This window comes from Salvelinus fontinalis, chromosome 18, assembly GCF_029448725.1.
Source record: "Salvelinus fontinalis isolate EN_2023a chromosome 18, ASM2944872v1, whole genome shotgun sequence".
NCBI lineage: Eukaryota > Metazoa > Chordata > Actinopteri > Salmoniformes > Salmonidae > Salvelinus > Salvelinus fontinalis.
Genome location: NC_074682.1, coordinates 27,753,138 through 27,765,357, shown reverse-complemented (window position 1 = coordinate 27,765,357; position 12,220 = coordinate 27,753,138). Strand labels below are relative to the sequence as shown.

Sequence of the window (12,220 nt, the reverse complement as noted above, 5' to 3'; positions counted from 1 at the left end):
ATAATGTTAAGGAAAGATCTTCGGCCATTGTAGGAAAGATGCATCATTAAAGATGCAATATGCAGAAATCGCTCCCCCATTTCCTGGTTGCTGAAATTCGAATAGTTTGCCTAATTTCAGTTTATGTCAGAAAACAAGCAGTCAATGTGTAGAGAATCATTGTACCATCTAAACCGCTGTGAAATATATTTTCCATAACCAAAAATATTTATTTTCAGCTGTTTGAAGCTGGTGTACAAAACTGAATGTAAAAGACTCAAAAACGGAAAGCATAGAAATAGCTTACATAGAACAGATCTCTCACTTCTTAGACTTGCTTTCAATGAGAATGACAGATCTATAACAGAAATTTCTGTGTGAATTTGGTCGGGTCACCCAAAAACGTACATATTGTAGCTTTAAAACACTTATAAGCCTACATTTCACTGCTATCAGGAAACCAAGTCCTGTTTTGTTGTTTGGCTACTTGAAGAGATCTAGGGCCTATCACTCGCACCTCACCTCTTCCAATGCATTGTGGAAAAGTTGTCACACCCTGATCTGTTTCACCTGTCCTTGTGATTGTCTCCACCCCCCTCCAGGTGTCGCCCATCTTCCCTATTATCCCCTGTGTATTTATACCTGTGTTCTCTGTTTGTCCGTTGCCAGTTCGTCTTGTTTGTCTAGTCAACCAGCTTTTTTGTTCTCAGCGCCTGCTTTTCCCAGTTGCTCTTTTACTTACTCTCCAGGTTTTGACACTTGCCTGTCCTGACACTGAGCCACCCTGCCCGAGCACTCTGCCTGACCCTGCCTGCCGACCTTTGCCCCATCTTTGGATTGTTGACCTCTGCCTGCCTGCCGACCTGTATGTTTGCCCCACCTCTGGATTGTTGACCTTCGGCCTACCCTAAGCCTGCCTGCCGTCCGGTACCGTTGCCCCACCTCTGCTTTACTGACCCATGACTGCCTTCACCTGTCTTTCCTGCCCCTGTTGGAATATTAAACCATTGTCAATTCGACGCGTCTGGGTCTTCCCTTGATTCCTGTAAAGTGTGCATCGAATTCTACTAATTGAAGAGCCGAAATGAGTATAACATCCTGGCAGTTTAAACCATACTCGATTTTTGAAAATTCACATATCACAAAACATTTCCGCATACTGAGAATGTGTCATGCGCGATTACGTTGTTTCCTGCTATTCGTTGATTTCGGTAGCGCATCCCCATATCTGGGGCGGCAGGAAGCCTAGTAGTTAGTGTTGGGCCAGTAATTGAAAGGTTGCTAGATCGAATCCCTGAGCTGACAAGGTAAAAATCTGTCGTTCTGCCCCTGAACAAGGCAGTTAACCCTCTGTTCCTAGGCCGTTATTGTAAATAAGTACTTTTTCATAACTGACTTGCCTAGTAAAATAAAATCTAATTGTTCAGCTGTTTTCCATAATGTTGAATACTATTAAAACTACATATGTTTGCATGCTCAAACAGCGTACTATTTAGGATGCACATATGGGTATTTGGACACATCCACTTTGTCCAAAATGGAGTGCTCTGCCTTCCTGCTGATACACCCTCTGGCAGCTTGCCACCCCAATCATTTTTCCCATGTTTGGCAGGGTGTGATTGATACTAAGAGCAATGGCATGGCTCTTTTATTTCTCCCTGGTGCTGGCTGTACTGCTTCACTGCTCACCTGGTAACATTATCAGGACTTACCTCTACCGCACCCTCATCCAGCAACTCTGACCATGTCCCATTCCTGGCATTCTCCAACCCCCTCAGAACCAGCTCCAACATGGGCACAACAGCCCCTAAGCTCACCACAATACAACAGCCAGGGACAGACATCCTTCTGCCCACCGGCAGGATGCAGGTTGCAGGAAACAAGATGACCAGTATGGAGGACTTAGCTAGGGCATTGATTGGCACATATGGCAGTGATGAGTCTGTGGATGGCAGTGGACCTGGAGACGTGGTTATAATAGGTAAACAAGAGACCAAGCCACCTGCCAGCACACTTATAATTTCTGCGCCTGGAAAAGAGGAGAATAAAGCAGGGGAACTTGATGTGCACTCCTCCGACCCCAACTTCGCCCCCACTCCCTCCTTTGCCCCAAAAACAGACCCAAGAAAGTGTCAGCACAGCAGAACCAGTTGGCTCACAAACGTCAGAGGATGTACGTTCACAAGCCAAGATCCCACTTATAGCAAGATCTATAATAGATTTGTATCCCGTAGTTAACAGATCTAGAATAGATTTGTATCCCGTAGGTAACAGATCTAGAACAGATTTGTCTCCCGTAGGTAACAGATCTAGAATAGATTTGTCTCCCATAGGTAACGAAGACAGTGGACTCAAACTTGAACCTGAGTATTCTACTGTAGAGCTCTCTGAACAAAGGGAGCTAACTGTGAACTCGACACCAGATATTTTTATTTATCCAAACTCATTCACTTATCACAGCTCCCACCAATCTCCTAAACCCACAATTACAGAGGCCACGACCGAAGAAGGGCTCAGAGCACTGGAGGAGAATGAGGAAGACATTTTTGTGATTGACTCAATGGTTCCTTTAAGAAGCAACATACGGGCAAAACAGTCCCACTCCTCCTCCTTGTCATCTGCCATTGTGACAGAACAGTTTCAAACAGGTAAGAATAAAGCAGTTAACAACACAATCTTATTTTGTTTTATTATAATTGTTCACAAAACATCTAAGCATTTCCTCTTCCATGTGCGTGCTCTTTTTTCTTCAGATAGGGAACAAACTCAATCCATTCCTGACATACAAACAACTACGTCATCGGCAGCGTCATCCCCTGACGTGAACAAAACAATCGATCAACACGTAAAAAATGGTAAATAACAATTTTTGTAGTGCTTAGTGTCTATTAATGTATCTTAGTGTAATGATGCTTAGGCCTACTGTATCATTAGCTGAGATAATAATTTCACTCTCTCTTGCTCTCGCTGACTCTGTTAGACAAGGGTAAGCTCTGGCCTGCGCTCCCTGTCTGCTATGGTGTGTTTGGCACCATAACACATCAGAACCTGAATGGAGGCCCCTGTGTGCTGGGCCTGGGCCCCTGCGTGGTCCTTACCGATACCAATGGAACCCTTCTTCTGTGGGAGGACCTGAGCCGCACGCTGGCCTTCGCCTGGGAGCGCCATGTCTACGGCTCTGCTGGATTTTTCCTGCTGCTGTCCTGTGTGGCTGTGTTGGAAATGGTGGGTGGTTTGTCTATGCTCCACCCCCTCTGTGATGCCCTGGCCAATGGGCTGCTGCTGCTGACTGGAGCTCTGCTTGCTGTTCTCCTCCTCATTGACCCGTACGGCACAAGTCGGATCCTGTCACAGCCCGTTCTCACTGCCCTCTACAACCTACCTCTGCCGCCGCTGCTGTGGGCACAGGTTGCCCTGGCCTTGATCGCTCTGCGAGGGGCCAACCTAAATCTGCTCTCCCCAACACTGCAGTGCCCCTATGTGTTGGGAAGAACTCTTCTGCTGACAGCCGACCTGCTCTCCCCAATGCTGTCCCCTGCCCTCCCTCTGGCGCTACAGAGCCTCTCTCTCTTCTGGGTCCTGACCCTCTGCCTGGGCATTCTCACCCAGTCACTTTCACACCTATACCCTTTTTTCCAAGAATCCCATAACCCAGTGGGGGTGCCTGCTTGCAAGGCGTGTGACAGCGGTGTGTGCCCTCCTGTGGGTGCTGTGCTCCTGCCTGAAGATCAACAGCCTGCTCTGGCTCTATGGGCTGCTGGGGTCCAGAGGTGCTTCGGCTGGGGCTGGTGGCTGGGCCAGTTCTGGGCTCAGGTGCTAGACTTGTTCTTGGGATTCTCTATGCTGGTGCTAAGCTCCTGGGTGTCCTGGACCCCCTGGAGGAGCCATGCTGCGAGTGACCACAGCCAAGGGAGGGCAGAGGGAGCGTTGTTTTGGGACAGGGTGCAGAAAACCCTGCGGCTGGGGCATTTCACGAAGTCAGAGAAAAACTGGGTGGAGCTCATGCCAAACAACTGCATTGGGCAGCATCACTCGAAAGCCACTCCATTTGCCGTGTCTATGATGACCCCCCCCCCCCCAACCATCACAGACAGTCTGAGACACCATGTCATCATAAGGGTGGAGGAGGACCCACAGCCAGCAGCATCTCTCCCCTACTGTGGCAGTGAGCACGAGTGCATCCTCTCCTTCATAGAGTTCGACATGTGTCCTCTGTCACAATCAACCTCCGCATCGACAACGTGCTCCACCGTGACCATGGACACCTGCTAGAGGTGGGCAGCCACTTCACAGCCCCACCCCCTTCTTCCTGGACACACCAAGCTGGAGCTGACCTCTCACTGGAGGACAGTGAGATCACAACCATCTCTCACACCTCTGGTGGCTATGGCTGGATGCTGCAATTCCTGACCTCATTCAGTCATTGTCATTCAGTCATTCATTCATTGCAGGCTTCTGATCAGAGCCATCTCCAACCCCTGAGCACCAAGAGGAGGAAGTTCCAATGATGTATACATGTCTATGGTTCCAGACAAGGTGAATGAGCCAGGGGTCACTCAGGAGGGTCCAGTATGGACAGCAGTGACTTTTTTTATTTTTTTTTATTTAACTAGGCAAGTCTTTAAAGAACAAATTCTTATTTACAATGATGGCCTACCAGGGAAAAGTGGGTTAACTGCATTGTTCAGGGGCAGCCTTTCAGTTACTGGCCCAACACTCTAACTACTAGGCTACCTGCCGCCCCATAAACGTTACAGACCTATGAGCTGATATCTTCACCTCATCACCTCAGCCAATGCACATGTCACTTCACATCAGTACTTCCAATCCACACTGTTGACAAGGGAACTGCTCCACATAAGTTCTCCACTTGTTTGCTTTGAATAAAGTCATAATATGCTATGTTAGAATCCCCATGGGACAACTAGAGTAGTAGTTGATTGGCTAGGTTATTTGAAAGATACTAAAGTATTCTGTATTCTTTTTGTTATATACACTGACTTTACTTGAACAATTCTCTCTTCATTATTTCTATGAAATAGAAATACATGATCAAGTGCAAATGTTTTTTTGTTTTTTTCCCGGTATGAAGTTATGTTCATTGTGATGATTTTACAATTGTATTATTAATTTCAGTGGACAATATGACACAATGATGAATAAAACTAAGTTGACCATATATATCATGTTATGTTTCTGACTAAATAAATAAAATGTTAAATCCTGACTCCTGAGTGTTATTGCAATTATTGTGGTTTATTATATAGGCTAGTTTATATCCCTGCTCTAATAAGAGCAGAGATGAACAGTTCGTACAGTCTATAACTGGAAAGATAGCCCACATAAGGAGGACACAATAACAATCATAGTTAAAAATCAAAAGTTGATGTGCCATACTAATTGATTAACTAGCCTGTGATTGATTTAGACCAGCTAACAGTGCTTCAGGAGGTTCTGTGAGTCGAGAACGATAGAGAAAGGCACTGTGAACAGACATACTTTATAGTCAATAACTATTTGTTTAGCACTTTCGAAATGTACAGCGACAGAATTCAGAACATGGGCCATTCTTACAGTTATTATTATTATTCTCCCTGTACATCAAGTTAGCAACACAGGATAAATAAAGGGTGCATTAAAGCAGACAATGAAAGCTCTTAATATTAGCGGGCCTCCAAGTTAACAGTTGTTTTGAGCGAGGCACAAATCATGCTTTATTGACAGCATGGCCAATGTTGAATGTTTATCATTTTAAGCTTGGAAAAGAGCCCCTTAATCCCAGGTTTGGGACCACACAGCCACTGTCACTGATTCCTTCCAAACCACTCGTTGAATTTGCAATTTCCAACTTGTTGTGTAATGTCCAATGGCCGATGAGCACCAATACGTTTTATCTATAATTTCTCTTCATTATTTCTCTTCATATGACAAGGATATGACAAGGATTAAAAAGGATTTGCCAGTAGATTGTTGACTAGATTCATGATGATGACTGCTAGCTAAGATTTTGAAAGTATGATGTTGACATGATCAGTCCAATCAAAGCTAATGTACATATAACATGATTTGACTTTTGATTTGATCTGTGGTCAAAGACCTTGAGCCGTCTTGGATGGGCACTTCTATGGCTGCAGCCGAAGGGCTAGAATTTTCAATGTCTCCTCTTACACTTCGCAGTGACTTGAACTCCCCATGAGTGACAGAACACTGAGGCAATCATGGCACAATGCTCGGTATTTTCTGCTGGCTTGCCCCACCACCACAGAAAGCACTGAGCTAGGATGAAAACCTGCATTTTGGAGCTGCCTTTCTCAAGAAAACAAAAAAAGAGACCATGTTTGTATGCAGCTTCAATAACTCAATTATATATATATATATTTTACATTGTTTGCAAACTGTTATGTGACACGTATTATTGCCAAAATAACATGCAAAACAGGCAAGCCCTCCCCCAAAATAATATGTGGGGCTCAAAACAGCCCCACCTGCCCTGAATGACGGGTCGCCACTGCTTCTGTCATGTACAGTAGTGATGTTTGGCACGGGCACCTCAATTGGCCTACATTTCTATCTGTAACTTAACCGGGCACGCTACTAATTAGTGTAAAAAAATGTCACCAGCCAAGCTAAATTCTGATTGGTCTTTCAATTAGGCAAGCCGTTTAAATTTGGGGCAACTTCTACCAGAGACCTCAGTGAACTCGCGTATAAGCGAAATTGCACCAACTTTTGTGTGTACCACCATGCGAAAAACGATTAGAGATGTGCTGTCGTGTAAACATCCTATATTGTATTTTACGGTGATGGCAACGATTAGCTCTGTGTTAACCCCTTGCTATGGCCAGATTCCAGACGCAAGCACTTCAATGCCAAAAAATGCCAAAATTGATTCGACGATTGTCCGATCCGGGAGGCTTGTTGTTGGGAATAAAGTCCAACTGAGAAGGGTGGGTTTCGAAGTAACCAATGATGAATCCGCCACTTCTGATCGTATCAAGACTCTAAACGGATCTCTTGCATTTGAGGCTGGTAATCGGGCTGGACAGCCTGCATCACAAGGTAAGCCACCAGGCCTCCCTTTTCCAATTGTTTGTAAATCGTGTAGCGGTAACCTAATAGTAAAATACTATTGCGTAACACATTGTTGGTCAGTCTTTGCATCCACAGCTGAACTCTGACTTATTGGATACATTGATTTAGCCCCATTCTAGCTACATATTGTAACACCAGCTAATGTGATTTAACCAACACATTTGACCATGTTATACTGGTGTGTGGCTATACATTATACATGTGTGGCTATACAACACGGTCCTCTGTGTTAATTTTCTCAAATGTCTCCAGTTGCAGGGTGTCTGTTTGAATTTGATGTCTGCAGAAAAGTTTTAATATTAATTAATCCAATGTGTACACCTCATCTTGTCTTCTCATTGATTGAAATGGGTGTATGTCATAGCAGGTGGGTCCACCCCAAAGTGTCTCAATGGGAGATTTGAAAGGGGGTGAATGGCTGTGTTCACTGTTGGACTACTTCATGGGCAAACATTTAGTTTAAAAAAGGCTGTTTTCTAAATTCAGATGGACCCCCTGCAACTGGACAGACACTTCAGACTGCTGTTTTGCTGAATGAAGGACAAATGTTAGAGCCCATTGTTTGAATCCCAGATTGCCCCTTTAAAGGTGGCACATGTTTGAGCCTTACAAATCCTGTTTATTCATTCCCTCTCCCAGAATGGCACAAGTTGGATGCTAAACTCCAGCACATGGGGCCATCAGTACAGTGTAGCAATGAAGCAATGACTCTTCGGGTCAAAGGGGGAAGAGCTCCACATTTTCTGGTTGATGGCGGTAAGTAGAATGTGCCCACTAGATAAGAAAAATATTAAACACTGATGCTGCTTATGCAAGTTGCTAAGTCCCAAATGAGTTGGTTTAGCCTGAGGTATTTCTGTCTTGTGCAGGTGATGGGTCTCCTGTGTTTCCCCTGTCCCGAATGCCAACTCACTGTGGCTTCTCTGTGAAGCGGTCACGCAGAGATGTAGTGTTTGTCGCACCATACCAAGGCTGCCATGTCACTCAAGAGGTGATATTTCCTCCATGGAGGCTTTACCTTACTAAAAATGTAAATTTAACTCTTGAAAAATCTTGTATTGCTAAATGTTGATTTGAGCCTCGATTCACATGTTGGCTATTAAAGCACATTAACAGGGGTTGCATCATGATACAAATGTTTTCCTTCATACAGGGGGGTAACTATGTTCTGCCACTCCGTCTGTGGGGGGCACCCATGACAATGTCTTGTCCTGTTGCACCACCCCCTCCCTCTGTCTCCTGCTATTTATCTGGCATGGTGGTGAAGCTTCCCATGGCAGCAAATGCTCTTCAAGTCAAAGGTGGGTAATTCTGAATTTTTTTCTGTGAAAATTGTATATTTGGGTATATGAAATGTGTTCCTTTGAACCTATGAATGAATGCTGATCCAAAAGGACTTAATTTCTATAAATGGTTGACCGTAGACTTGTGTATGCCTACAGTCTATTCTGTTGATCACACAAATTGTTTTTCAGTGTCTGGTGTGTGGGAGCCACTTCTCTCAATCTCCCAGCAATGTGGCTTAACCATTGAGCCATTCTTTGGAGGAGTGGTGTTCACTGCACCATACACAGGACCCTGTGTGGAGTTGGAGGTAATCCTCACTGTCATCTTGTGGTCATGAAAGTGATCAAATCGTCACTTTTAGGTTATTTCTTGACTTTAATATATATTTATTTTATTCAGGATGATGAGCGTTTGCTTTTTATGCTCTCGGTTGCTGGGGAGATCACCCTCTCCTGCCCTGCAGGCCTCCCTCAAACTGAACCTGTTACGTCTGGATACCCTCTGTTCTACCAGTGGTCCCAGTACCATTTCCCTCCGTATCCCCCCCAACCACCCTCTTCCCCAACAGCAGCCTCTACCATGTCTAAACACACACATTCCCCTAAACCTTCTAGGCAGGTCACGCCTATGCCACGTAAAGGAGACCCCCAGGTCCCACAAACACCTGAATTGTACCTGTACCGTTTTCCTCCGTATGCCCCTAAACACTATTTCCCGACATCAGCCCCCACTACCTCGCATAAACACACAAATTCCCCTCAACCTGTCCCCCAGGCCACGCCTATGCCACATAAAGGAGACCCCCAGGTCCCACAAACACCTGAATTGTACCTGTACCGTTTTCCTCCGTATCCCCCTCAACAACGCTATTTCCCGACATCAGCCCCCACTACCTCGCCTAAACACACCAATTCCCCTCAACCTGTCCCCCAGGCCACGCATATGTCACCTAAAGGAGACCACCAGGTCCCACAAACACCTGAATTCCACCCGTTTTACCCGTACCACTTTCCTCCGTATCCCCCTCAACACTATTTCCCGACATCAGCCCCCACTACCTCTCCTAAACACACCAATTCCCCTCAACCTGTCACCCAGGTCCTGCATATGCCACCTAAAGGAGACCCCCAGGTCCCACAAACACCTGAATTCCACCCGTTTTACCCGTACCACTTTCCTCCGTATCCCCCTCAACACTATTTCCCGACGTCAGCCCCCACTACCTCGCCTAAACACACCAATTCCCCTCAACCTGTCACCCAGGTCCTGCATATGCCACCTAAAGGAGACCCCCAGGTCCCACAAACACCTGAATTCCACCCGTTTTACCCGTACCACTTTCCTCCGTATCCCCCTCAACACTATTTCCCGACGTCAGCCCCCACTACCTCGCCTAAACACACCAATTCCCCTAAACCTGTCACCCAGGTCCTGCATATGCCACCTAAAGGATACCCCCAGGTCCCGCAAATGCCTGACTTCAAAATGTTTTACCCGTACCATTTTACTACATATCCCCCTCAACCTTATTTCCCATCAGCCTCCACTACCACCCCTAAACAAACAAATCAGGCCCTTCATATGCCTCCTAAAGGATACCCCCAGGTCCCACTGAGCTACCAGTTCCCCCAGTACAATTTCCCTGGGTTTTTCCCTCAGCGCTCTGTCCCAAGAGCACCCCCCATCATAGCCAGCCAACTGGATAACCAGAATAACCCCCAGAAATATCAGTACTCGGATTTCTCCTACCGTCAAAAGTCAGCCACTCCTCCAGTAACTGCTAGCACTATCCCTGGCACCACACCCCAGGCCCAACCCAAGCAGTCCTTCATGCAATATGACCAGTACCCGATGGTTCGCAGCGGGAATCCGTATGGCTCTGCTCTGTTCCCACCCCATTATGGAACGGTGCCGTATCATTATCAGGGGCCTAAGGAGTAACTTATGGTAAGGCATAATTATCACAAATGTAACTAAGTTTAAATATCTAATGTGTTATTTACGTCAATTACAATTGAAGTTTAATCGCACTACTTTCAACAGGTGAAATCTACAGTTTCCAGCCATTACTTGTGAAGTGTAAAATAAATTAACTAAATGTACTGCTTGAGTTTATGGATTTACTTGACAGTTGAAACGGTGGTACTGTTGGCCAGGGAACTAGCACCAGGCCAACCACAGGCTCTACGGGGGTGGCTAGCTAGCATTCTCTCCCTTCCTGCCTGTGCTTTAGTTGCATTCATGCTTGTACATGACCTCGCTAACATGATATTTAGGCTTCAGCTGTGAGGTGCCTGTATCACCTTGAAATAAAGTCCAGCTAATGTGCCACTTTTCAAAAGTATTTATTTAGGGTTAACTCTTGATGGATCTTATTTTCAAGTGTTTGAATTTCAACATGCTTAGTAACCATAACCTTTTATATTATCAGGAAGTCTTACAAGACCAAGGTCTTAGATTACCCTAAATTACAAATGCAGGCAGAAGTAACATTTATATTAAACACATTCCTCAGTTAAGGTCCTCAGATTTCTAAATTGCCTAAATTGAGGTACCAAAAATCAAATTTGTAACATTTTATTCTGTGAACCCTGGGAAATTCCTCTGATCGGCGTTAACGTCCCTGAGACCGGGTGGTAACTCGTACACTGTTAGTCTGCTAAATTAGAAACACTTTTTTAAAGTAATGTTTGGTACAGTGGGAGTTAGAGGCTTTTATATATTCTAGAAATGTATCAACCTATGTGACTGAGGGACAACTTTCTGGTAGACAATAAGGCTGTGTAACTAAACCTGGTGTTTGTTATAAAGCGCAGTGAGCTACTTGAAACTGCATCAACTATCAGCTGCATTCATATAGATGTTGCCATAGTCTAGGACCAGTAGGGAATGCTGACAATCTGCTTTCTACTATTTGAGGCATTACCAATATAAAATTCTCATGTGCTTTGAGAGCTTTCATCTATCCAGCTGTGTAAGCAGAGACCCTATCAATGTACGTGTTTAAATCAGTTGTGTACTCCAGAGAACGTGCTTCATGTAAAATGTTGGTCCCAGGTTTCATGAGCTGGGAAAAAAAGATCCCAGAAGTGTGTGTGCACAAATTGCTCTAAAATTGGGCACCTATGTTTAAGTCTATATTTCTTTTTTTTTCTTTGCCAAGATGATCCATCCACCTAACGTGGCATATCAAGAAGCTGATTACACCGGTTTACCTTGTGCTGGGTACACAGGCCACAAATGTGCAGATGCCACAGATGTTGAGGGGGCATGCTGACTAAAGGAATACTCACCAGAGCTGTTGCCAGAGAATTTAAATGTTAATTTCTCTACCAAAAAGCGACCAATGTAGTTATAGAATTTGGAAGTATGTCCAAGCATCCTAAACCAGACCAAGTGTAACCACGCCAGTCCAGGACCTTCACATCCAGCTTCACCTGAGACCGGCCACCTGATAATGGTTTGCACAACTGAATTTCTGCAGGAACTGTCTCAGGGAAGCTCTAAGATTAACAATAATTCATATTTAAGTGAATGTTGCTAGAGGTAATATTGTCTGTTATGGACTCCTGACCAATTGCCCCCCCTCCCCCCCAGTGGCTTCTCGGAGTCATGGCTTATATAAATCGAGCTGGTTTTTCTATGCATCGGCAGGATAGACTGGTAGAGTCCAGTAAGATCAGGGGTGGTGTCTGAACAGCTGGTACTCAAATATTAAGGAAGTCTAGGTTCTGCTCGCCTGAGTTAGAATACCTCATGATGGGCTGTAGACCACAATATTTAACAAGATTTTTTATTTATTTGTCTATTTACCACCACATTGTCTGAGTTTGTCAGAAAGGGACAACGCAGTCCAGTCTAG

General features: G+C 45.0%; 1 protein-coding gene and 1 pseudogene across 1 annotated transcript; both read left to right on the top strand.

Moving 5' to 3' along the window:
* Positions 1-1,613: 1,613 nt before the first annotated feature.
* Positions 1,614-4,487, top strand: LOC129816006 (uncharacterized; annotated as a pseudogene).
* Positions 4,488-6,669: 2,182 nt separating this feature from the next.
* On the top strand, positions 6,670-10,457 carry LOC129815894 (uncharacterized). The gene is made up of 7 exons (XM_055870074.1): positions 6,670-7,038; positions 7,711-7,827; positions 7,941-8,062; positions 8,225-8,372; positions 8,547-8,665; positions 8,758-10,305; positions 10,402-10,457. The coding sequence occupies exons 1-6, from the start codon at positions 6,723-6,725 to the stop codon at positions 10,297-10,299; spliced, it is 2,364 nt and encodes a 787-aa protein (XP_055726049.1). The 5' UTR covers positions 6,670-6,722; the 3' UTR covers positions 10,300-10,305; positions 10,402-10,457.
* Positions 10,458-12,220: the final 1,763 nt, after the last annotated feature.